At 36.5% G+C, this 22,429-nt stretch overlaps 2 protein-coding genes and 1 long non-coding RNA gene across 5 annotated transcripts in view; 1 reads left to right on the forward strand and 2 right to left on the reverse strand.

Annotated features, from left to right (window-relative positions):
* LOC132052482 (uncharacterized) overlaps nucleotides 1-21,012 on the forward strand; it is a 28,828-nt gene extending 7,816 nt beyond the window's left edge. Inside the window, exons 3-28 of one of the 2 annotated variants that reach the window (XM_059444045.1) lie at nucleotides 3,179-3,285; nucleotides 3,376-3,492; nucleotides 3,929-4,075; nucleotides 4,205-4,462; nucleotides 4,556-4,710; nucleotides 5,088-5,209; nucleotides 5,305-5,396; nucleotides 6,434-6,674; nucleotides 6,775-6,835; nucleotides 8,646-8,794; nucleotides 8,908-8,981; nucleotides 9,110-9,283; nucleotides 13,974-14,051; nucleotides 14,810-14,911; nucleotides 14,994-15,083; nucleotides 16,854-16,929; nucleotides 17,609-17,702; nucleotides 17,802-17,871; nucleotides 17,982-18,161; nucleotides 18,852-18,974; nucleotides 19,086-19,169; nucleotides 19,270-19,454; nucleotides 19,553-19,691; nucleotides 19,785-19,844; nucleotides 20,557-20,661; nucleotides 20,757-21,012. In XM_059444045.1, the coding sequence (XP_059300028.1) occupies nucleotides 3,179-3,285; nucleotides 3,376-3,492; nucleotides 3,929-4,075; nucleotides 4,205-4,462; nucleotides 4,556-4,710; nucleotides 5,088-5,209; nucleotides 5,305-5,396; nucleotides 6,434-6,674; nucleotides 6,775-6,835; nucleotides 8,646-8,794; nucleotides 8,908-8,981; nucleotides 9,110-9,283; nucleotides 13,974-14,051; nucleotides 14,810-14,911; nucleotides 14,994-15,083; nucleotides 16,854-16,929; nucleotides 17,609-17,702; nucleotides 17,802-17,871; nucleotides 17,982-18,161; nucleotides 18,852-18,974; nucleotides 19,086-19,169; nucleotides 19,270-19,454; nucleotides 19,553-19,691; nucleotides 19,785-19,844; nucleotides 20,557-20,661; nucleotides 20,757-20,870 (3,197 nt within the window). In that variant the 3' untranslated portion in view covers nucleotides 20,871-21,012. The remainder of the gene's footprint in view (nucleotides 1-3,178; nucleotides 3,286-3,375; nucleotides 3,493-3,928; nucleotides 4,076-4,204; nucleotides 4,463-4,555; nucleotides 4,711-5,087; nucleotides 5,210-5,304; nucleotides 5,397-6,433; nucleotides 6,675-6,774; nucleotides 6,836-8,645; nucleotides 8,795-8,907; nucleotides 8,982-9,109; nucleotides 9,284-13,973; nucleotides 14,052-14,809; nucleotides 14,912-14,993; nucleotides 15,084-16,853; nucleotides 16,930-17,608; nucleotides 17,703-17,801; nucleotides 17,872-17,981; nucleotides 18,162-18,851; nucleotides 18,975-19,085; nucleotides 19,170-19,269; nucleotides 19,455-19,552; nucleotides 19,692-19,784; nucleotides 19,845-20,556; nucleotides 20,662-20,756) is intronic. The other variant, XM_059444046.1, reaches the window with a different exon arrangement.
* Nucleotides 1-22,429, reverse strand: part of LOC132052483 (glyceraldehyde-3-phosphate dehydrogenase, cytosolic) — an 80,110-nt gene that overhangs the window by 51,978 nt on the left and 5,703 nt on the right. Inside the window, exon 1 of one of the 2 annotated variants that reach the window (XM_059444049.1) lies at nucleotides 5,380-5,386. The exons of the other annotated variant lie outside the window; for it this stretch is intronic. Within the exon in view, the coding sequence (XP_059300032.1) occupies nucleotides 5,380-5,384 (5 nt within the window). The 5' untranslated portion in view covers nucleotides 5,385-5,386. Of the gene's footprint in view, nucleotides 1-5,379; nucleotides 5,387-22,429 lie in introns of those variants that run through there. 2 annotated transcript variants of the gene reach the window in all.
* On the reverse strand, nucleotides 970-2,260 carry LOC132052484 (uncharacterized). The gene is made up of 3 exons (XR_009413992.1): nucleotides 1,965-2,260; nucleotides 1,184-1,590; nucleotides 970-1,098 (listed from the first exon to the last, which is right to left on the reverse strand). It is a non-coding gene; the product is annotated as an uncharacterized LOC132052484 (long non-coding RNA).

A 22,429-nucleotide genomic window follows, 5' to 3' on the forward strand; every position in this document is an offset into this window, starting at 1 on the left:
GTGATATTCCATGTCCAAGTGTTCTTGAAGTTGGATTTCACATGAGAAGTTGTAAAGTCTTCTTGAGGAGTAGAGAAGAGTACCAATGAGATATTTGAATTTTAAATGCTTGAAATCATTCTCAGTTTATGCTGCTGTTCCTTTTTCTCCTTACTTCAACCATTTGGTGTTCCTTTTTCTCCATGATTTACCTTCTTCAGCCTTCACAAAAACACCAATCAAAGCATGCAAGCAATAGGTACATTTTTAAAACAATTTTAGAAGTACCACGTGTCAACCATATAAAATTGAATGTTGCCACTCTCATTTCAATTCATATATCTTTCTTTTCCTTCTTTATTTTTGTCACTTTCAAGTAACCATGAGGAAGGAAAGTTTAGATTCGGAGTAAGAACCATTGGCACAGATAAAAGAGTACACTCTAGAGAGAATTCATTTACTCTATTTGTTCATTAGTATTTATCACTTTTAGTTCCTGCTATATAAACCAAATGAAATTTGAATAACATGTTAAAAGTACTCTTTTTACATGTTGATAAAAGAAACAAAAATTTGGTGTGCCAAAATTTTAACCAAAAGTGCACAAACAAATTAAGAGGAAGAGTATTTTGTGCTTCATCAAGATAAGCCAATTATATTGATATTTCAAAAGAACTTTGAAACCATTTTGAGCATCAAATTCAACACCTGAAAAGTGGAGAATACACCTGGAAGAGAAGAAGTAATGCTCCTGAAGCTACTGTAGCAACTTTTATGGCTCAAATTTTTAATAATATCCAGAATCAAATAAATATTACCGTTTATATAGGTTTGAATCATATAAATAAATAAAAGACCGAATAAATAAGCATACCTTGATTTGGTGAATTTGACGGAAATAAGGTAAAAGGAAAAATCTATATTCCTTCCACCAAAAATATCAATCAAGATATCAATGTGTGCTTCAAGTAACCAATAATATTTGAGGGGAACATTATTGGTTAAAGACCATTCTGTGTAGTTTATCAACCATGGCATTTGCTCTTGGCCATGTGGAAGATTAAGAATGACATTCTCTATCACCAAATGCCTCATTTGGCTGTCTAGTGATCTCATTTTCTGCAAAATATACGCAAGAATTACGAAAATGATTTAAAAAAAAAAAATCAGCAATTACCATAACACAGATTTTGAAGACCATCACTTGCATTCCCGGTTTCTGGATTAGGACGGTTCTGTCATCATGGTCACAAAAAATTGCTCTAAAAGGCTTCTCGGTCTAGTCGCAATTTCATGCTAACAAATTGCAAACTATATGTTCAGCAAATACATAAGTAGTTTTAGGGACATAAAAATCTACAGAAGTCTGCACATGAAAAGGCAGAGCACTCAAAGATATACCAATTCGTTTCTCAATTACCATATCAATTGTCAGTTGATCTGATTCTCCATCTCACGTCATAGCCCATAATGGTGATTGGTGAGATTCGTTTTTCAGAAAATAGGATAGACGTATGCAACAATTTGGGTTTGAAACTGACCTATAAAGAAGGAATGACGACGTGAGCTTGGAAACTCAGCTTTGCCTATCCCACATATCTTCGTGTCAAACTATCAGTCCTCGCAAGTTGATAATTTTTTAGTAGTTATTAGCTAATTTGAGAAAAACACTATTTTATAATTAAATTGCAGCAGTTGCAGGAAATAGAAGAAGGAAAAACAGAGAAACAAATGGAGAACTAATAAAGAACAACTAATATCGTTCTATGATAAGAAGTTGATAAAGAAGCTTAACAACATATTTCCTTAGAATCAATGGACAATTCTTTACTTGAATAGGACTTTTATCATATATGTTATATACAAAGAAAAACAAACTTCTATGCTTGAAAGCAAATAGCAGATCATACGATTACTATAGGAAACGTTTGTACTACTTTTTTTTTTTTTTTTTTTGGAATAGACAGTGGGATTAAGATGTGTACCTCTTTTTAGTTTGAGATTGAAGGCTATTTCTATCGAATAAGTCTCCCGTAAATCGCTGCAACAATATAAAAGTTCAAACATGAAAGGAAATTTTAGAATCCGGATACAGATGGTAAATGGGGCGCGCTCGTCGATTAAGTCTCTTGTGAACCGCTGGAAGTTCATACATGAACAAAAATTGAGAATCGGGATATACGAGATGATAAATGGGGCGATTAGATGAAACGTGGATTTGCCTTTGTGAGTTAAATGGAGGTAATGGGGGTAAGAGACGTGCATTTAGGTTAAATTATATAGATTTTTTTTTTTTTTTTTTTTTTGATGCAAATAAAAATGAGATGCAACACTGTAAAATTCTAATTAACTGTTTGGTGTTCCACTGTTGTCCTGATTTGGTGGAACCAAATTGTTTATGCGCTATTAATATTTTTTTTTTTGTTTGCATTTATTAACTTTACCACTTGGCAACTTTCAATTATTTTAAAATTTAAATTCAAAACACTAACTAAATTAACTAATTAATAACTAATCTAACTACTCTTTGTCCTAAAACTATCCTGTTTTTAATAATATATAGATAATTATAAATTTTATGTATATAATTATCGGTTTGGTTTGGTTATTTATTCGGTTATTTTTTACTATAACCATAACCAAACCAAATATTATCGGTTTTTCAAATTTAAAACCAAACCAAATCAAACCAAACCAAATGTCGGTTTTTTTATTCGGTTTGGTTAAATTTTCGGTTTGGTTTTGGTTTTAACCAAAACTGTGAACAGCCCTAATTGCAATAAGTTGCTTTATGCTTGGGGTCTAGTAATGGATTCGTTAGGAAGACTTGAAAGAAAAGAAGAGGGGCTGGGTTATTGTGACATGTGAGTGAAATAATATTGTCCATTGGATTTAGCTACTGCCACGTGTCAAAAAATCAAGAGGGGTACTGGCGGTTGAAACATAACAGAAAGAGGCACAATTGTAGTATTCTATAAAAAGCCAGACAGACACATAAGACACGCTCAACACAACTACCGCACCCGAATAATCTGACATACATAGCCAAAGAGGGAAACCTCGTCCTCTTTTTAGTGAAAAAGATAAATGAAGTTGTAAAAACGAAGAGGGCAATTGGTGCCTACTGGTGTACTTAAATAATATCCAAATTGCGCATCTCATTCAGTTTTCTTTTCATTGTCTGTTATTTTAGAAGCAGCGCCTGTTATAGTAGATAAACCTGGGAGTTTGTCTCCTTCGAGGAAACATAATCAAGGTTCTGAAAAGAACAGGCCATGGTGCAGGCTTATATCAGAGTATCCACAGGTTTTCTACTAGTATTTATTTTTATTTACTATTTGCTGTTGAATTCTGTTTTATCGGGTTGGTATCTAATAGAATGTGAATATACTGCAGACCCAAACAGTACAGGTTTCTGCGGAAATTTTCTTGGTTGGTTCGAACAAATACGGTCCATATAATATAAACAATCAAGCAACTAGTGAAATCCTGTGTTCGATAAGGCTTACACAGGTATTTCTCTAATTTGGAATACCTTGAGTTTCCTCACTATTTAATGTTGCTTTGTTCAACTGTTAAAGTCTGTGTGCAGTAATTCAAAGACTTCGGCGTCTAGTAGTGAAAATTTTAGTATGAAGATGCTTTTGGGAAAAAAAAGAAAGAAGATTCTTTTGTACACTGCATTGTTTCCAATTCTGATGCATGGATCTTTTCTTGGTCAGAAATATCTGTAGCATCTTCGAAAATTCTCTTTGGGTACTGCAATATTCCCTGGAACCTCTTCAGGCATTAGGAGTAAACTGTCTTTAGGCGCTTCCTGAGAGGTTCCCGTAGCAAACTTTGAATATGAACATGTGAAGGAAATTAGTTGTCATTGTTTGATTACTTTCTCTGATGACTTCATATTGTATATACAATATGATTACTCATTGTTTGTTGAAATGACCAGTACAAAAGAAACTGGGTGCCTGTGCTTGAGACCAAGGGAAGCAAAGGACCTGTGCAAGTTAATGGAAACACCATTAGGAGGGATTCTATTTGCTTTCTCCATTCAGGCGATCAGATTGTCTTTGGTCAAGAGGGAATTTATGCTTATGTATCCTTTACATGAAGTTGTAGCAACTATTGTGATTTCATTTGTATCTGCTCAACCCTTATTGTTTTTGTGATTCTTTTACTATTTCTCATCTTTATGATTGCATATCCTTGACGGTGTTCTATATAGATATTTCAGCTACTGTCATATGAGTCTACATCTAAGTCGGCTTCAGATGTTAGGACCAGTGACAGAAAATTGTTGGATACTGGAAGACGGCCAGGAAATGAGCTGCCTCCTTCCCCTGTTATTCATGAAGACGAGCTTGACGGCCTCAAATTAGATTCAGCAGCAAATGTTGGCAGTAGCAATGCTGCTGATGTTGGATTGATTAGCGAGATCCTCCCTCTTGATGTAAACCTGGACTTTGGACTAAAGGCAGGCAACGTAAAGTCACTGGCTGAATTATTTCTTTTGGCCTTCTTGATATGAGCTCACAGACTGATCCATGGCATAACGAAAGAAAGTACTTATTGACAGATGTTGGAGGAAAGACGGTGGACTAGCAAATCAATGCCTGCTTCAACATCAGGGATGCCTTCAAGATCTGCTGTATTTAAGGAAGAAATTCATGCTGCAATCATTGATGGACAAGATGTAGAAGTTTCATTTAATGACTTCCCTTATTACTTAAGGTATGCCCCAAGACCACATAGCATAATCCAATTACTATTGTATATCTGGAGTTTTACTTAGTTTCCTTTAATTTTTTTAGTCAGTTTTTGCTTGTGAGATTTTTGATCTTTTGGGCATTTCCTGCTTGTTACTTGATGTTTCTTATATATATCACTTGAGAATGTGAAAGACCTTTAATCCTTGTCCAACGGAGTACTTCTATGTTTGTATCAAAGTCAATCTTGGTTCTTGTTTCTATATGATATTTACGTAATTCTCAAAGAAGCAAAGAGACTGGTTTTAAGGTACTTATTTTTTCTATACTTGGAAAAGCTGGAAGGTAGTGGTATAAAAATTGGAAGGAGCCAATTATTATGTCTATATCTGTGATTTGCAGTGAGAACACAAAAAATGTGCTGATTGCCGCTTCATATATACACCTAAAGCATAGAGAGCAAGTTAAATATACCTCTGAGCTTCCTGCTCTCAACTCAAGAATTTTGCTTTCTGGTCCTGCAGGTTTGCTGCTTATTTTGTCTTGATATTATTTCATTTCTCTCACTGGAGTGCTTGGTAGATATTAATCTAAGGGTACTGACCAGTCATGCTTTTAGGATCTGAAATATATCAGGAGAAGCTGGTGAAGGCACTTGCTCATTATTATGGAGCTAAATTGCTTATCTTTGATAGCCATGATTTTTGGGGTGTAAGATCCAATTACTCATTATGTTTTGAGGAACATTGCAAGTTACACCTTAATTACTTTTTCTTTTCTGCTGTTCTTGATCTCCCTTGAAATACTACTAGTAGCCACCTAGCATTTAAGTAGGGGTGGCAAAATTAGCCCAAACTATTTGACCCGCCTAATCCGCCCAGGTTTTAACGGGTTTGGGCTAGAGTGTGTTCGAAGATAGGTCGATTTGGGCTATAGCCCAAGTTGACCCATCACAAATCATCAGCCCAAGCTGATCCATCAACTGCCCTCCGTTCAGAAGTGCAAAAGCTACAAAATACGATTAACTCTTTCTTTTAATTTCTTTAATTATTTATTATATTAGTTTTTTAATTTAAATTTTTGTAATAATTTTTATATTTTAAATTTTTTTAATAATTTTTTGTATTAAATTTTAAAATTTAATTTTAACAAAAAAATTAATTGAATTTTTTTATAGTTTTAGTTTCTCAAAATGTTTGAAACATGGGTTAAGTTGGGCTGATTGGGTTATGACCCATCATTGGGCAGGGTTGGGTATTGGTTGGTTCAACCCATCTTGACCTGCCCAAACGGCCCATTTGCCACCCCTGGATTTAAGACCTTGGTGCGCACTTCTGTAAAAGTGCTCTTTGGTTGTTACTAAAGGGGGTAATTTGCTGGGTCTTTTGAGCTTTAAAGGGGCTATAGGCATATTGAGGGATGTAGGGGGTAGCATGCAACTTGTGAAAGCTTCTTTTCTTGTTTTGGGTGGTTGTTTGGGGGGGGGGGGGGGGGAAGGACTGGGGCATGATTTTGGATGTCATCTTATTTCTAGGAGTTGGGGTTCTTTTCATTCTTTTTTTTTTTTTTTTCTAATTAAATTTATCATCATAAGCCAAATTTCTTTTCAATTAAATCTAGAAATCATTGGACTATTAAAATCCTTCATGTCAGTTCTTGGACTTTCTTATTATCTTGGTCATGTGCTGCTCTTGCATTTTTACTGATGTGGTCACATACAATCATGGATATATTTCCATATCATTCAGAGGCTACCTGTGAAGGAAGCTGGGCCAATGAAAGAGGGATATAGTGCACATAAAATCTCAAGCAGGTTGAACCAAATTCCTGGAGAAGCTGACTGGACCAAAGGCACTGAGCCATCATCTAGCCAAACAGCTAATACTAACTCTTTTGCTGATCCTTTGTGTTTGGAGGCACAACCAAAGTCAAGGAATGATAGTATATCCTCTGTAGCTGGGACATCAGAAAACACCGTCTTTAGGACAGGTATTGACTGTCCTTTGGTTAGTCCAGTATTTTTCAATATTAAGGAATTAATTTTTCTTCCCGGATAATTTTGCTAATAACTGATGTTGAAGATGTTTAGGTGATAGAGTCATGTTTCTTGGCTCTGCTTCTGGTGCTGCACTATACTCGACTCCCATCAGGTAAAATTCTAAAGTCATTTTTCTAGAAACCTCAATACCAACTCTTTTGTACTCAAAATGATCTTTATCTTCTTATATTTGAACAAATTTCTGATGTTATTTTGTGATGGTCTGTTTGTTATCTTTTCCCTTGCAGATTTGGTCTTTCCCGTTTCTCATAAATGAAAATAATCATTCTTGATGCGTATCTCTTAATGTCATCAATGAAACTACTTTATCCAAAAGAAGAAAAAGAATTATTCTTGATGCATATGCAAGTAACTATATGATTTTACGATAAATGTGTTCCTCTACCTTTTGGTACACTTCTTGTATACCGGCATTTATGCCCTTTGTTAATGAAATTTATTACCTTGTCAAAAAAAAAAAAAAAAAGGAGAGGAAAAAGAAAAAGAAATTGAGTATTTTTCGTATCATCCCCTCTCGGGGGGGATGTAAAAGTTGGCTTGTATTACATAATTAGTGTGAGATATTTAGAGAGATGAGGAGAAGATTAAGGGAATACGTGAATACTGTCACTCTGTATAATATTTATAGGCTATATCTGCGTGATGTGGGACACTACTACATCAAGTAATGCTATTCACTCAACTATCTAAGACTCCTCAAATTGGTTTATACATGTCGTATGTACCAAGCTTATTTTTTTATGTATTTAGTTTGGACCGGCAAAGAACTTGGCGGATATTGATAACTGTAGGATCAGAACAACAGGATGAGCAAAGCCCTAGAGCGCGCAGCTTTGTCGGACTCTCAATGTGCTCTCACATGCCCCTATGAACTTAAACTTTTCTGGCGAGTCAGAGTGCGAACTCATATGTGTTGCATGGATTTGGTTAGAGAGGTTGGGGGCTCTTTTTTGTGGCCTTCTCTTGGTCCTGTAGGTGTTAGCTCATGAAGGTCCTTTGCAGTTCCAATGGTTAATTTCATTTTGCTATGTAACATAGAGAAAAAAAATTCTCCTGAGTTCTGTTGAATCTCAAACAAACACCTGCAACTGGGTTTCTTGGCTGGATAGCAAAGAACCTCAGTGATGAGTTTTGACGTTGTTGGAATTTTCTCCATTTAAAAAGAAGTTGTTGGTCTTCTCGACAAGCCAGATGAGAAATCATTTTTGTTCATGCAGTTATTTATGGTTCTATGATTCTTTCTAGCATTTAGAAAGAGGTTACCTTATGCTACCTTAAAGCTTACTATGGGTGAATGAGGGTCTTAAATTTTTCTTGAAATAGGAATTCTGTGCGCCAGGTGAGATCACGTGTATTTCCTAATTCGAGATGACATGACATGCCAAAAGATGGGGAGGAGAGGAGTTGAAGAGAATTACTCTTGGTCTATCCTTGTAGATTCTGGGAAACCAGAGAGTGACATATGACCACTGAAATCCAAGTGAAAATGGATGGTGAAGTCTTTTATTGGAACAGTGTCTTAGGCTCTTTGTGGACCTAATAGTTTTCTCTCATTTTACTGTCTTTGTTTCATGTTTGTTTGAATCATATATTTACTTCATTCATAGTTACCTCCTAGACTTCTGTTGTGTAGTATTTGTTGTTTTTCTCATGTATTCTGAGTTCTGACATAGGAGATAATATTATTTGTTGCTTCCTTCTTTATTTGTTTAATTTATAAAGTTAGGACATAATCTTTACTTTTCTGCATTTTCTAGATAGGAGATTTTTTTTTTTTTTTTTTTTTAAGAATTATTCTTTATCTCCTGTACTACGTGTTGTCCTGCAACTGCCAATTAATAAGTTTTAGTACAATCTGAGGCTGTCAGTTTTAACCTTATCGTCTTGTTCCAATGTTCCAGGGGACCAACATTTGGGATTAGCGGGAAGGTTGTATTGTCTTTCGAAGATAATCCATTGGCAAAAGTTGGTGTAAGATTTGATAAACCTATCCCTTACGGCGTTAACTTAGGTGGTCTTTGTGATGATGCTCATGGATTCTTCTGCAATGGTATTTTGGAAATGCCATTTAACTATTTTCCTTTAGTTTATTAAGTTAACAACATTCCTAAGTACTGCAGTCTTAGTTTATTTGTAATGCCTTTTATCATCTCTTCCTCTCAGTCAGTGAACTGCTGCCCCTAGAAGCCACTGGTGTGGATGATCTGGACAAGTTACTCGCTAACACATTGTTTGAGGTGAGATTTCTTTCTATGAATATGAATAAATTCGTTTGAAAACTAATAGTGCTATGTGGAATTTCTGTTCCTTTCTTTTTCAATTTGGGGGTAAACTTTACTCTTTACATTTGATTCTGCCTTTTCAGGTTGTATTCAATGAAAGCAGAAATTCCCCATTCATTTTGTTCATGAAAGATGCTGAGAAATCTATGGCAGGAAATTCAGAATTATATTCAGCATTTAAAAGTCGGCTGGAGAAGCTTCCTGATAATGTAGTTATTATTGGTTCTCATGCTCATACAGATAATCATAAGGAGAAGGTACTTTTGCATTTGAGATGATAATGCCCTATAATAGATGCATGTAATTATATCTTTTCCTGTTATAATGTGTATACAGTGTACCTTATAAAAAAAAATGTGAATACAGTGTATTAAGAGGCCTGTTATGGAAATTTCTTATGGATTAAATTTCTTGGCTGTAGTACTTATCAAGAAAAAAAAAAAAAAAAATCTTGGCTGTAGTAGTTATCGCTGCCAAAACTTTGTGACACCAAGGCTTGATCAGGAGAATGAGAGGTGATTCTTATTACAGCAAATAGTTTAGAGACCATCTTCGAAGCACAAAAGAGACATTAGTCTAGCTATATATATCAATGCGCACATGCACATGCAGCTATACACACACACACTCTTTCTCTCTCTCTCTTTCATATACATATATACACACAGTACAGCATACACACACACTCTCTCTCTCTCTCTCTCTCTCTCTTTCATATATACACACACACACAACAACATACCCAGTTTAATCCCACAAGTGGGGTCTGGGGAGGGTAGAGTGTACGCAAACCTTACCCCTAACTTGATAGGTAGAGAGGCTGATTCTAATAGACCCTCGGCTCAACTAAAGCAGAAATACGGCAATATGGAAACATAAGCAGCAGCAACGTCAGGATAGTAAGAAAATGAAAGTAGAAGTGACACCAAGCGGTAATAGAAAACTACGAATAAGAAATACGAGAAATTAAAATAAAAATGGCGAAAATAATACTGATCCTACTAGAAAGGAAAATAATACTCATCCTACTGCTAGCCTTCTATCCTAATCCTCGATCTCCACACCCTCCTATCTAGGCTCATGTCCTCGGTAAGCTGAAGACTTGCCATGTCCTGCCGGATCACCTCACTCCAATACTTCTTTGGGCTACCTCTACTTCTCTTTCAGCCCTCCATCGACAGCCTCTCACATCTCCTCCCCGGGGCGTCTGTGTCTCTCCACTGGAAATGTCCGAAAAATCTCAGTCTCGTCTCCCGCATCTTGTCTGCCACGGAGGCTACTCCCACCTTGTCCCGAATATCTTCATATATGACCATATCCCTCCTAGTAAGCCCACACATGCATGTATATGTATGTGTGTGTGTATACCTTTAAATGTTTTTTGCATTACACGCTTTTTGTCATTAAAGCACATTCTTCGGTTGTGCTTTGCGCTTGGAACCCAATCATGTTTGCTAATACTACTTGAAAGATTAGAGATAATCATGACTTCATTTTACCTAATAATTTCCTCGTGGTTTCGAAAAGAAGAAAGGTTATGGATACCATGACCGATCACCATCGATAAAGAAGAATCTTTGTAAATCACTTCGTGTCACTGGGGCCTTCAAGCATCCGAAATACGCCGGGATTGAAAATGACATAGCGTTCCTATCGAAAATGACGACTCCTTTAGAAAAATAAACTTATTCAAGTTCTTTTTCACAAAGAAGTCCCACTCTGACTGCCCTCTTGTTCGCCTACCTCTACCTCTCCTTTAGCCCTCCATCGACAACCTCTCACATCTCCTCACCAGGGCGTCTGTGTCTCTGCTGGACATGTCCGAAAAATCTCAGTCTCGCCTCCCGCATCTTGTCTGCCACAGAGGCTACTCCCATCTTGTCCCGAATATCTTCATTTATGACCATATCCCTCCTAGTAAGCCCACACATGCATGTATATGTATGTGTGTGTGTATACCTTTAAATTCTTTTTTGCATTACACACTTTTTGTCATTAAACATGTTTGCTAATACTACTTGAAAGATTAGAGATAATCATGACTTTATTTTACCTAATAATTTCCTCGTGGTTTCGAAAAGAAGAAAGGTTATGGATACCATAACCGATCACCATCGATAAAGAAGAATCTTTGTAAATCACTTCGTGTCACTGGGGCCTTCAAACATCCGAAATACGCTGGGATTGAAAATGACATAGGGTTCCTATCGAAAATGGCGACTCCTTTAGAAAAATAAACTTATTCAAGTTCTTTTTCACAAAGAAGTCCCACTCCGACCGCCCTCTTTTTCGCCTACCTCTACCTCTCCTTCAGCCCTCCATCGACAATCTCTCACATCTTCTCACCGGGGCGTCTGTGTCTCCGCTGGACATGTCCGAAAAATCTCAGTCTCGCCTCCCGCATCTTGTTTGCCACGGAAGCTACTCCCACCTTATCCCGAATATCTTCATTTATGACCATATCCCTCCTAGTAAGCCCACACATGTATATAAATATGTATATGTATGTGTGTATGTATACCTTTAAATTCTTTTTTGCATTACACGCTTTTTGTCATTAAAGCACATTCTTCAGTTGTGCTTCGCGCTTGGAACCCAATCATGTTTGCTAATACTACTTGAAAGATTAGAGATATTCATGACTTCATTTTACCTAATAATTTCCTCATGGTTTTGAAAAGAAGAAAGGTTATGGATACCATGACCGATCACCATCGATAAAGAAGAATCTTTCTAAATCACGTCGTGTCATTGGGGCCTTCAAGCATCCGTAATATGCCGGGATTGAAAATGACACAGCGTTCCTATAGAAAATGACGACTCCTTCAGAAAAAAAAACTTACTCAAGTTCTTTTTCGCAAAGAAGTCCTGCTCCGACCGCCCTCTTGATTTTGGCTCAATATGTTAGACCATTAATCTAGTTCATTCCCGGACACCACGGTTATCCAAAAAACAAAAAACAACTAATCTAGTTCATTAGTTTCTCAGTGTTTCAAAAAGCTGCTCCCAGTAGATATTTTGGAGATTGGATGATTTAGGAAGAGTTGGATGGATTAAGTTTGTCATTTGCCTTAATATGTAAAATAAGTACCTCCTCTTGATATTTGCTCTCGTTGGCTATCTTAAAGCGAGCTTAAGCCTTGAAGCTTGATGAAGTCGAGGGTAAGATAAAGATCTGTGCTTCCGTTTTACAACATAGGAGAGAGGGGCCTCATTCCTAAAAAGCCTTTCCGATTGCCTCCGCCCCCGGTGTGCTTCGAATAGCTTAGTTGGTGCTTAGCGTAGGCACCAAGATGCTAAGGCGTCCATCTCTTCCCCTAGGGTTTTATCTTTAAGATCACAATACTAGACCATAAATATAGTCGGCAAAGTCATGCATTAATTGTTAAGAAAACGTTATAACTGAACTTTCAGTGATGAGGAATAAGAAATTAGAAATCTAGTATAAAATTTGCCACGGAAAACTTAAAATTACATCTTTCCATATAAATCAGAAATTTGAAATGAACTTTGAATTTGATTGGCGTCAATGTTGCTTCATATATAGGCTTAATCATAGTTTCCATTTTTATCCAAATAATTATGGTTTATGTCTAACGTCTATTGATACCTTTCTATTTTTTATTTCGTCATTAGCGTTATTCTTCACTAAAGCCTAGTCTGTAATTGCATCATGCACTTAATACAACAGTAATATGGTTTTTTCTTGTGCCTTTCGCTTTTGACTACTCTGAGTTTGTCCAAACTGACCCCATATCAAACCATATTTTGTAATTTTTCTCCATCTTCCACTGTGGAGTTAATATGTTTGGAGAGTTTTCTGACTGTTCTTATATTTCTATGTCCAAAAGTGGAGTTAAGGCTCCTGAACACCATCCTCCTTCCTTTTCTCAATGCTGCAGTAATGAATTTTCATCATCTCCCTTCCTCAGAGTTGAACCTCCATAGCCATTTTGCAAAAAGACTATTATTGTGTAGTTTCAAGTCTCCTACTCCCAATTCTCCATTGCTGACTGGTTTAATCACCTTTTCCTATTTTACTTGGTGATACTTAAAGTCTTCCTTTACCACCCCAATGGAAGTCTTGCTCAATGTTGGCTGGTTTGTATCGATCCTGGGACCTTTATAAGCATAGGTAGTGGCTGATAATCCTGCTCAAATTATTGTGTATCAGTGCTTCCTGCCTGCTGAAAATACTGCCTCTTCTATCAATTATGTCCCACACCAAGATTGAAATAGTTACCATTCTCAAAAAAGAAAAAAGAAGAAAAATCCCACTACAAGATCGGCTTATGACTTGTTTCAAGAGGTACCCTAGGTAAGTCGTCAAAGAAAGAGCCAATCTTGTAACCAAGAGATTTTTTTTTTTTTTTTTAATAACCATGGTGTCCGGGCCGGCTTGCACACACCTAGACTAATTCCTCAGGATACATGCCACCTCCCTGCAAAGAACAGGTACCAGGTAACTCTGTCCACCAAGGCTAGAACAAATGGGAAGAAATCGCGTGGTGTTTTGTCTCTATTGGGAATTGAACCTGAGACCTGATGGTGCTCAATTCACTTCATTGACCACTAGGCCACACCCTTGAGTGCTCTTGTAACCAAGAGTATTAATTAGCAATTGTAGGCTCATTACCTCTCCTGTTGTTTACTAAGTTGATGTGCAAACCTATGCTGCTTGAAAATGTAGCAGAATCATCCTCAATTTAGTTTAAGAAGTCTTTCCTCTAATACCAAACTGTAACAAGTTTTTTTCCCCAATAAGGTGCAAGAATACCAAACTGTAATTATAAGTGGTGTTATAAAGTGATCCAAATCATATATCTCTTTCTCTACTCCTCCTGAGAGATAGAAAGAGACGGATTGGGGGAGAGTAAGAGTGTTCATTAACTCTTTGCTAAAGTATTAAGTCGTCCTTTCAATTGCTTGACAATAATTCCATTTTAGTCTTTGCAGTTACATCCTGGAGGATCTCTGTTCACCAAATTCTGCAGCAATCAAACTGCTTGGCTTGATCTGGCGTTGGTATGAACTCCTCAATTTTTTAATCAGTTCTTTTAATAATTTTCAATTAATTGTGAAAATATCTTGTAAATGAGGATGTTGAATTATCATTCTCAAAAAAAAAAAAAATGAGGATGTCGAATTATCATTCTCAAAAAATGAGGATGTCGAATTATAAACAATGGGAAAAGAACCCTTCGTTACGTTTAGGCCTGTCTTCGTTTTCTTCTTCTTTTCTATTTTTTGGTCCTTTTGGGCATTGGGAAGGGGGAAATTAATTTGAGAAGCACACAATGTCTTCTATATTAAGCTAAGGCCTTTGGATATGAATAACTACCTTGTTCGATTTGAAAACTAGGCTTATTTTTGAAAAACAATCTAAAAGGATTCTCAGAAACCATCAACATGATCTTGTTTTCCAAAAACAGCTTTGATAAATATTGCAAACATTATTTTATTAAACCAAACCACAAAATTATCCTAATGCTACCTAAGATCCTTTTGCTTCTGGTTGTGAATTAAGCCTTTATGCGTCCTCATCTTTTTTGAAATAAGTTGGCTAATTCTTCGTTGTCTTTCAGTTCCTTTCCTCTTCATTTTAGGTGCTTTTTTCGCTTCACCAATTTTAGTATTGTTTACTCGGATCCTGCACTGTTCCCTTTCCCCCTGCTGAATTTTCCCTTGTGCTGTATTACACTTGAATAAACACTGCCTTGTCGTAACTTGATTGTCTTTTTTAACTTTCGGTGGCTTATAGTACTGAATTTTGATGAGTTCAGGATAGTCTTGGGAGGACGCATGACAAGGGGAAGGAGGTTTCAAAGACAGCTAAATATCTGACAAAACTTTTCCCAAATAAAGTGGCTATTTACGTGCCACAGGTCTGTTGTTTACATTTTATAGAATTTTTGTAAGATCTTATTCTTGCTTCAGCAAATTACTGAGTGGCTTTGAGTATTGCAGGCTGAAGCACTTTTATCTAATTGGAAGCAACAATTGGATCAAGATGCTGATACCCTCAAAATGAAAGGAAGTTTAAATAGCTTACAAACAGTAAGGCTTTCTGACCTTTAAAGTTATGAGTGACCAATCTTTTACCTCTTCATCTGATGATGTTCTTGTCGCTCATCCTTGTTCGTAGTTTTAACCCCACATTTGTGATGCCCCTCAGATGTTTATTGACTTCTCTTGCATTCTTATGAAGTTTACAATTGAGATAGAAGATTTGAAATGAACACTTCTTTTGATTCAACTGCTAAATCTTAACATACCTGAGTGTCGGTTAAGAGATCTTAGGAGCTATAAACTTAGATTAATGTCAGATTTTTTAAAAGTTTTATTTCAAAAATATGGAGTGACATGAATAATCAATGATGATGTTCCATATAGCTACCTGCCAAGTTACTTTGGATTTAGGTGTAATTGTTATAAATTTTGTATGAACCATAATCACAAACGGCCAGGAAAAAAAAAAAAAAAGAAGAAGGAAATGAAAAAGGGTAGATATCTGAATTATTTGCTTTTAGGGTAATTGTTATTAGATACCTTCCTATTTCACACTGGTTTTACATCACTCTTCTATTTCAGCTCCTATGTTGCTTCCATATGTCAGAAACTAGAGGGTAGATATCTGAATTATTTGCTTTTAGGCACCACAATCTCGTCTAACCTTCACATTTATTCTGCATATCGAGGTTAAATTGCAATGGGCAATTCAGTCTTACTTTCGCTTATCCTAAAAGCCTGTACAATTTTTTTTTTTTTTCTTTTCTTAGAATGGTAACATTTTCCATATATCAACAGCACCAAGGGTAATGCTGAAGAAACCCCTGTTTCAGCAACCCCTGTACATATTCCAAAAACTAAAGAAACAAAAAACCAACTACTAAACATGCCCTGTCATGTTACAATAATAATATACTGTCTGGTATGGAATCATCATTTATAACTCTCTTTGCACCAAAAATGTGAAAGGAGTATGCAGGTCACTTTTATCTTCTGAATGGAACTGCTTTTCCTCAAAACACCTAGCATTCCCCTCCTTCCAGGCTTCCACCAGATGCAAGATGGAATCAAATTCTGCCATTCTTCTGCCTGACACTGCATCCCACATTATTCCAACACCTCAACAGATCTGCTGTTGACTGTGGCAGTCCAACCATGCTAAGAAACAAATGCCAGAGCTGCACAGTTATTTTGCAATGCAAAAATTAGTGACTATTGCTCTATGTTGCTTTATGATACAAGTAGCACCTAGAACTCAGTTGATATTCCCTTGTAATTCTCATTAGTTCTCCTGGGTTAAGCAAGATTGCCTTGCCACCAGCCAGGCAAAACAAACAACTTTAAATGGAGCCTTGACTTTCCAAATATGTTTCCAAGGCGAGTTGGACCCTACCTGACTGTCCCGTGTATAAACAGTAAGCTGACCTTACTGTAAAAATCTTCTTACTGTAGCCTTTCCATGTTATTAATCTTCACTGTTTGAGCAACTCTCTGTCAATTTCTTAGTCGTTAGCCTCATGAAACTAACTCAATACATCTGCTATGTAGTCCTGTTTTCCCCAAAAATGCTGTCAATCAATGAATTTCCAACATTCTAAGACTAGGGTTGGTGCTCTCTGATATTCTTTTTATTTTTTATTGTGTGAACAATTGGTTTTGATTTGCTTGTCCGTATCTGACTCTTTTCCCTTGTTTTCCTCGTTTTCTTTTGAGCTGAGGGTCTTTTGGAAATTGAATGCTTGATTCTGAAGTCAATAGGTTAATCATATGACGTCTGTCTTTAACTACTTATTCTATATGATGGTTGCTCTTATATAGGTTCTGAGTCGGATTGGATTAAAATGTAATGGACTCGAGACATTGTCCATCAAAGACCGAAATTTCTCTGTTGAAAGTAAGTTGCTTCTTTCAGTGTTTTCCTTTTCTCCTTTGTTTTCCTTTTTCTTCCCGTAGTTGTGGGGATGGGGGTAGAGGGTGCGTTGGCTGCTTTAGATTCTCACTATTATATCATCACTATGTCGTTTAGATCCTTCAAAATCCTACCACATCTGTGTCGATCCGATACAATTTGGGCGTGAAAGTAGGATAGATTTGGTCAACCTAACTTGGGTGCTTTGACTATACCAATGGCTAAGAACTGTAGGTTGACCAAATATTTGCTTTGATTTTGGGATTTTAGGATTTTATTTATGTGTGTGTGTGTGTATTCACATATAGACATAGAGTACTAGAATACTTTGCTATTATAGGAGATAACTTGTGAAAAAGTATACTTTGCTTATAGGAGATAAGTTTTAACAAAGAATTTAATCACTTATATTAATTGTCAAAAAAATGTACTTCTGTATATGTCGCAATATATATTTATTGGTTGTATCTTTATACTCGTACCCATACTCCTATCCATATCCCCGAATCCTAAGATTTAGGTGTTGAATCCGACTTCTAGATCAATTTCAGCAACAAAAATATCATTTCTATCCTTCATCCCAAAAAAGAAACAGATAATTAGGTCATCCAGATATTATTTTGCAAAAAGAGCTGAATTTATCATTGTTTTTGGGTGCTTGAAGGCGCAGAGAAGGTTGTTGGATGGGCGGTGAGCCATCACTTGATGCAGAACACTCAAGCAGATCTTGACATGAGGCCTGTTTTATCTCCTGTGAGGTAATAGATAGAAGCAGTTGATATTCTCCTATCCATGGTTTGTTTGACTTTAATAATTGTTGAGGTTAATAATTGCGGGAATCTTTTCCGATTTAACAGCATTCAGTATGGTTTGGAACTATTACAAGCTATGCAAAATGACACCAAGAGCTTGAAGAAGTCACTTAAGGTGATTACGATATCCCTTATCTGATGCTTTGCTAAATTTGTCATTCATAAGAAGCTCCTTAGTTTGATATGGCAGATATTGACTCACGAACAAATTTGTGTCCAACCCAGGATGTCACGACAGAAAATGAATTTGAGAAGAGTCTTCTGGCTGATATTATCCCCCCCGGTGATATTGGGGTGACATTTGATGATATTGGTGCACTTGAAAATGTCAAGGATACACTAAAAGAGTTGGTCATGCTTCCCTTACAAAGACCTGAACTTTTCTGCAAGAGTCAACTAACCAAGGTTTACAGCTACATTTTATCCATATTTTGGTTGTCTAATTGTATTAGCTTGATAAAAGCTGGAAGTACTTGACCTTTTGTTCAAGGATCTACCTCTTAGGCAAGATATTGCTATGTTTTTATCCATTTGTTTTCCCACTAAAATGTTTAAAATAAAGCCAGACTATGACCTTGTAGTATTGTTGTGATATCCGTATTTTGTAGGAAAACAGAGTATTATCAAACTATCATATTACTTTCATGTTGGTTCTTTAAGGATTGGATTAAGTTTGACCAAATTATTTTCACAGTTAACTTGAAGATAAAGACAGTCACTTTATATTTCTTGCTCTTTGCTTTGCTTCTTGAGTTCCTTGGTACTTGAAGTTTATTTTAGAATTGCTAGTTTACTCAGTCCAGTCACCCTTTGCGTGGTCATATCAATATGGTACATGTCAAATGTTATCGTTGATTCAATGAGATCCCCAAAGAAGAAGGTTGAAATTCTCCAACTACAAAAAACATTATGTCTCTCCTTTTCTGCGTTTAATTTTCTTCTCAATGTCATGTGGGCGGTTTGATAGGAAGTTTGTACTTGATGAGAAAAGTTACCTCAACTGTTGTCTCTCCTTTTTTGGACTTGAATTTTCAAGCATCATCTAGAGATTTGTGGTTAATTAAGAAAATTATCGCTCTTGAATGTCATGCGCAGCCCTGTAAGGGAATACTTTTGTTTGGTCCTCCTGGAACTGGGAAAACCATGCTGGCAAAGGCTGTTGCCACTGAAGCGGGTGCAAATTTTATCAATATCTCAATGTCAAGTATCACTTCAAAGGTTTGTTCCCTTGGAGCTTATTTGTTCTCTATTGAGTTATTGGATGATGTTGTTGATCGTAGCTTCTTCGCATTATAACAGCCTTAATCTTCTTATTTTCCCATGCTGCAGTGGGTTGGTGAGGCTGAGAAATATGTAAAAGCTGTCTTCTCGCTGGCTAATAAAATTGCTCCCAGTGTTGTTTTTGTTGATGAAGTATGCTTCCTTAAACATTAGCATATTGTTTCCTGCTTTAATTTTTCTATCCTTCTGCTGATCTCTCTTGTCTCCTGTTTCTTTATGCGGCCTTCCCAAGGTTGATAGTATGCTGGGAAGAAGGGAAAATCCAGGAGAACATGAGGCGATGCGCAAACTGAAAAATGAATTCATGGTGAATTGGGATGGGTTGCTCACAAAGGATACTGAACGAGTTCTGGTACTCGCAGCAACAAACAGGCCATATGACCTTGATGAGGCTGTTATAAGGCGACTGCCACGCAGGTAAAACAGGAACGACTAATTTGCAGATATTATTGAAGTTGATTTTTTTTCTTTTTTCAATACTTGCTTAATGCCCTTTATATGTCTTATCTGTACAGGTTGATGGTCAGTTTACCGGATGCTCTGAACAGAGCAAAAATTCTCAAAGTGATACTCGCAAAAGAAGACTTGGGTCAGGATGTTGATCTGGATTCTGTTGCAAGTATGACAGATGGATATTCCGGAAGTGACCTGAAGGTGACTTTGCTATTCATGTTTGCTTGGATAAATGACTAGTTTTGTGAAGTTTGAAGCCGCTGTATTTTCTGATTTAACTCCTTTATTATGTAGAATCTCTGTGTAGCAGCTGCATATCGACCCATCAGAGATATCCTAGAAAAGGAAAAAAAGGTACAATTTTTCTTTTGTTTGATGTTTGTTCATTGATTGCTTAACTGAGGCAGAAAACAACATTTTCCAATAGATGTTCTCGGTGGTTCTTTTATGTATGTCTACTCCACTTTCTATAGATAATTTTTCATGGGCTTTAGAGGATCGTTTGAAGCATCTTAACTCAACAATCAGAGATTCTGATGTGGTTCTGCCAACAAGTAAGGGTCTGGGGTTGATGTGTACATTGCGTCTAAAGTTTAAATTGTTGGTGCCTTTGGTCCTGGATTTGGTGGAATCTTGCTTTCTTCTCAAAATTGTGGAGTTTAAATCTAACAAACTGGGTTTGAGAAAGAAAAAAACAGTCTAGTGCACTAAGCATCCCACGTTCACCGGGGTCCGGGAAAGGGCCGCACCCCAATGGGGCGTGATGTAGGGAGCCTAAACTGATGCAAGCAGCAGTGGCCGATTTCATGGCTCGTAAAAAACAGGAGTTTGAGGGCCAGCTCATCCCTTTCTCTTTTCTCCCTCCCCTGACGTAACAAAAAAGTATCTAATGACCTAGAAGGAAGAGAATATAGATTCCTCACTGGTTAATTTGGCTATTCTGTTCATCTGATTTGAGTTGTGTGTATATATGTGTGTGTGTCTCCTTAGTACTGGGTATGTTGTTGTTGTTGTCTCCTTAGTAGATTCGCTAAAACAGTTATCTAATGCTAAGAGTTGAATATAGGAACATGCTGCAGCTATTGCAGATGGTAGACCACCTCCAGCACCATACAGCAGTGCAGACTTACGACCACTGAATATGGAGGACTTTAGATGTTCTCATCAGCAGGTGAGTTCAAATTTTTTGGCTGTCTTTTCAAACTTTCTAATTATTTAACTGCATAAGCATGCTGACGATTGGTGTCCATGTGGCTGTTCTTATAGGTTTGCGCAAGTGTTTCATCTGAATCCGGAAATATGACTGAGCTTCTTCAGTGGAATGATTTGTATGGAGAAGGGGGCTCTAGAAAGAAGCAGTCCTTAAGTTACATCATGTGAAGGCCGTCTATATGTGTAAATGGTTGTCTTTCCTCCGACTTTTGCTCGTTTGTAAAATGAGTATATAGGTCTCTTATAGACTGAGTTTAGACATGTTACAATGGGGAGTAGGCTTATAAAAAATAGACAGTTTATCTGCCTTCGTTTTGCTTTCGTCTCTTGCTCACTACCTGCAGAGGGTGTTCAGTTCCTGTCTTTAAATTTAGCTTAGATGTCTACCTTACCAAAAATATTAAGTAGATGTCTAGGTTTATTAGATGCCGTTGCAATTGTTGCCATTATTCATTATGGTTATCGGATCAAATAATATCGAAGCATCTGATTTGAACTTGTTTTAGTTGCTCTAGGTTTCCTTGGTGATGCTCCTACCGGAAACATTTGAACCGTGAACTCCATATTGTTGCAAGTCAATGATGTGTTGGAGTTGCATTCAGAGTATTGCATTTACTGTTAAAAAAATTTATTCTATAAATGCCTTATACTAGTTGCTTTGGGAAAAATAAAACTTAATTCCTTAAACGTAAAAAAGGAAAAGAAAATCTATTACTTTTCCACGGAGCGTTATTGGCTATTACGGGAATTTCAGCAGTTTAAAAAAACAGTAAGCTTCATCAACGATGGTTGGATGATGCTGATCAAATGATTGAGAAATTAAGCCACCATATTCTGCCCTAGATAATTAAGCATACTATGACTGTTTGCTGTCAATTTTTCTTGTTATTAGAAGCATTGGCGGAGCTAGCATTTTCATTAAGGGGGTTCAAAAATATAAATAAGTAAATACATGAAGAAGCTAAAGGGTTTAACATCTATTACATAAACATAAAATAATTTTTTTCAGACATATATTGTTTAGCAAAGGAGTTCCTGATGAACTCCTCGACCCTACCTAGCTCTGCCCTTGACGAGAAGTCTGAGCAATTGTATCCTGAAGACATATCATGCGCTTCATCTAATTGACGTTCATAATATTAGCGTATATAAGATGCATATACACAATATAGTCATATAGACATGTCTGAAAGGGAAGTTAAAGCAAGGAAGTACGACCAGTAGCACTTAACCAAGAAAGACAAGTATCTCGTTAGATAGTTAGATGACAAGTTCGTGAACTAACTCTGGCATTTAAGTAATAAAGGGTAGAGGAGCAAGTCCATCATTCTCGAGTTTCAACTATTGCGGTTGGCTCAAAAGGTCAGCTCCAGATGAATTTCTCGATCATTAAAAAAAATAAAAATTATTCAAATTTCGAGGCATGTAACTTATACTTGGTTAGGTATTAAGGCTTGTAACTTATAATACTAATAGTAGAATTTGATGGATAAGGGTTTGAATGGCATTTTAGTGATAAGTTTACGCACTAAAAATGTTTTCAATGTTGGTTTCACATATTGATTAAAATAAGATACGAAAAAACAAGATATTGAAGACAACTGCCGACGATAAAAAATTTCAACGATATATGATCCAAGTCACTATCCAACTTGGTGTTAGATATTTCCTTTAGTACACTTTTTTATTCTACTATAAGATAAATTATCAAGGAAAAACTTTTTTTC

This window comes from Lycium ferocissimum, chromosome 4 (assembly GCF_029784015.1).
Source record: "Lycium ferocissimum isolate CSIRO_LF1 chromosome 4, AGI_CSIRO_Lferr_CH_V1, whole genome shotgun sequence".
Classification (NCBI taxonomy): Eukaryota; Viridiplantae; Streptophyta; class Magnoliopsida; order Solanales; family Solanaceae; genus Lycium; species Lycium ferocissimum.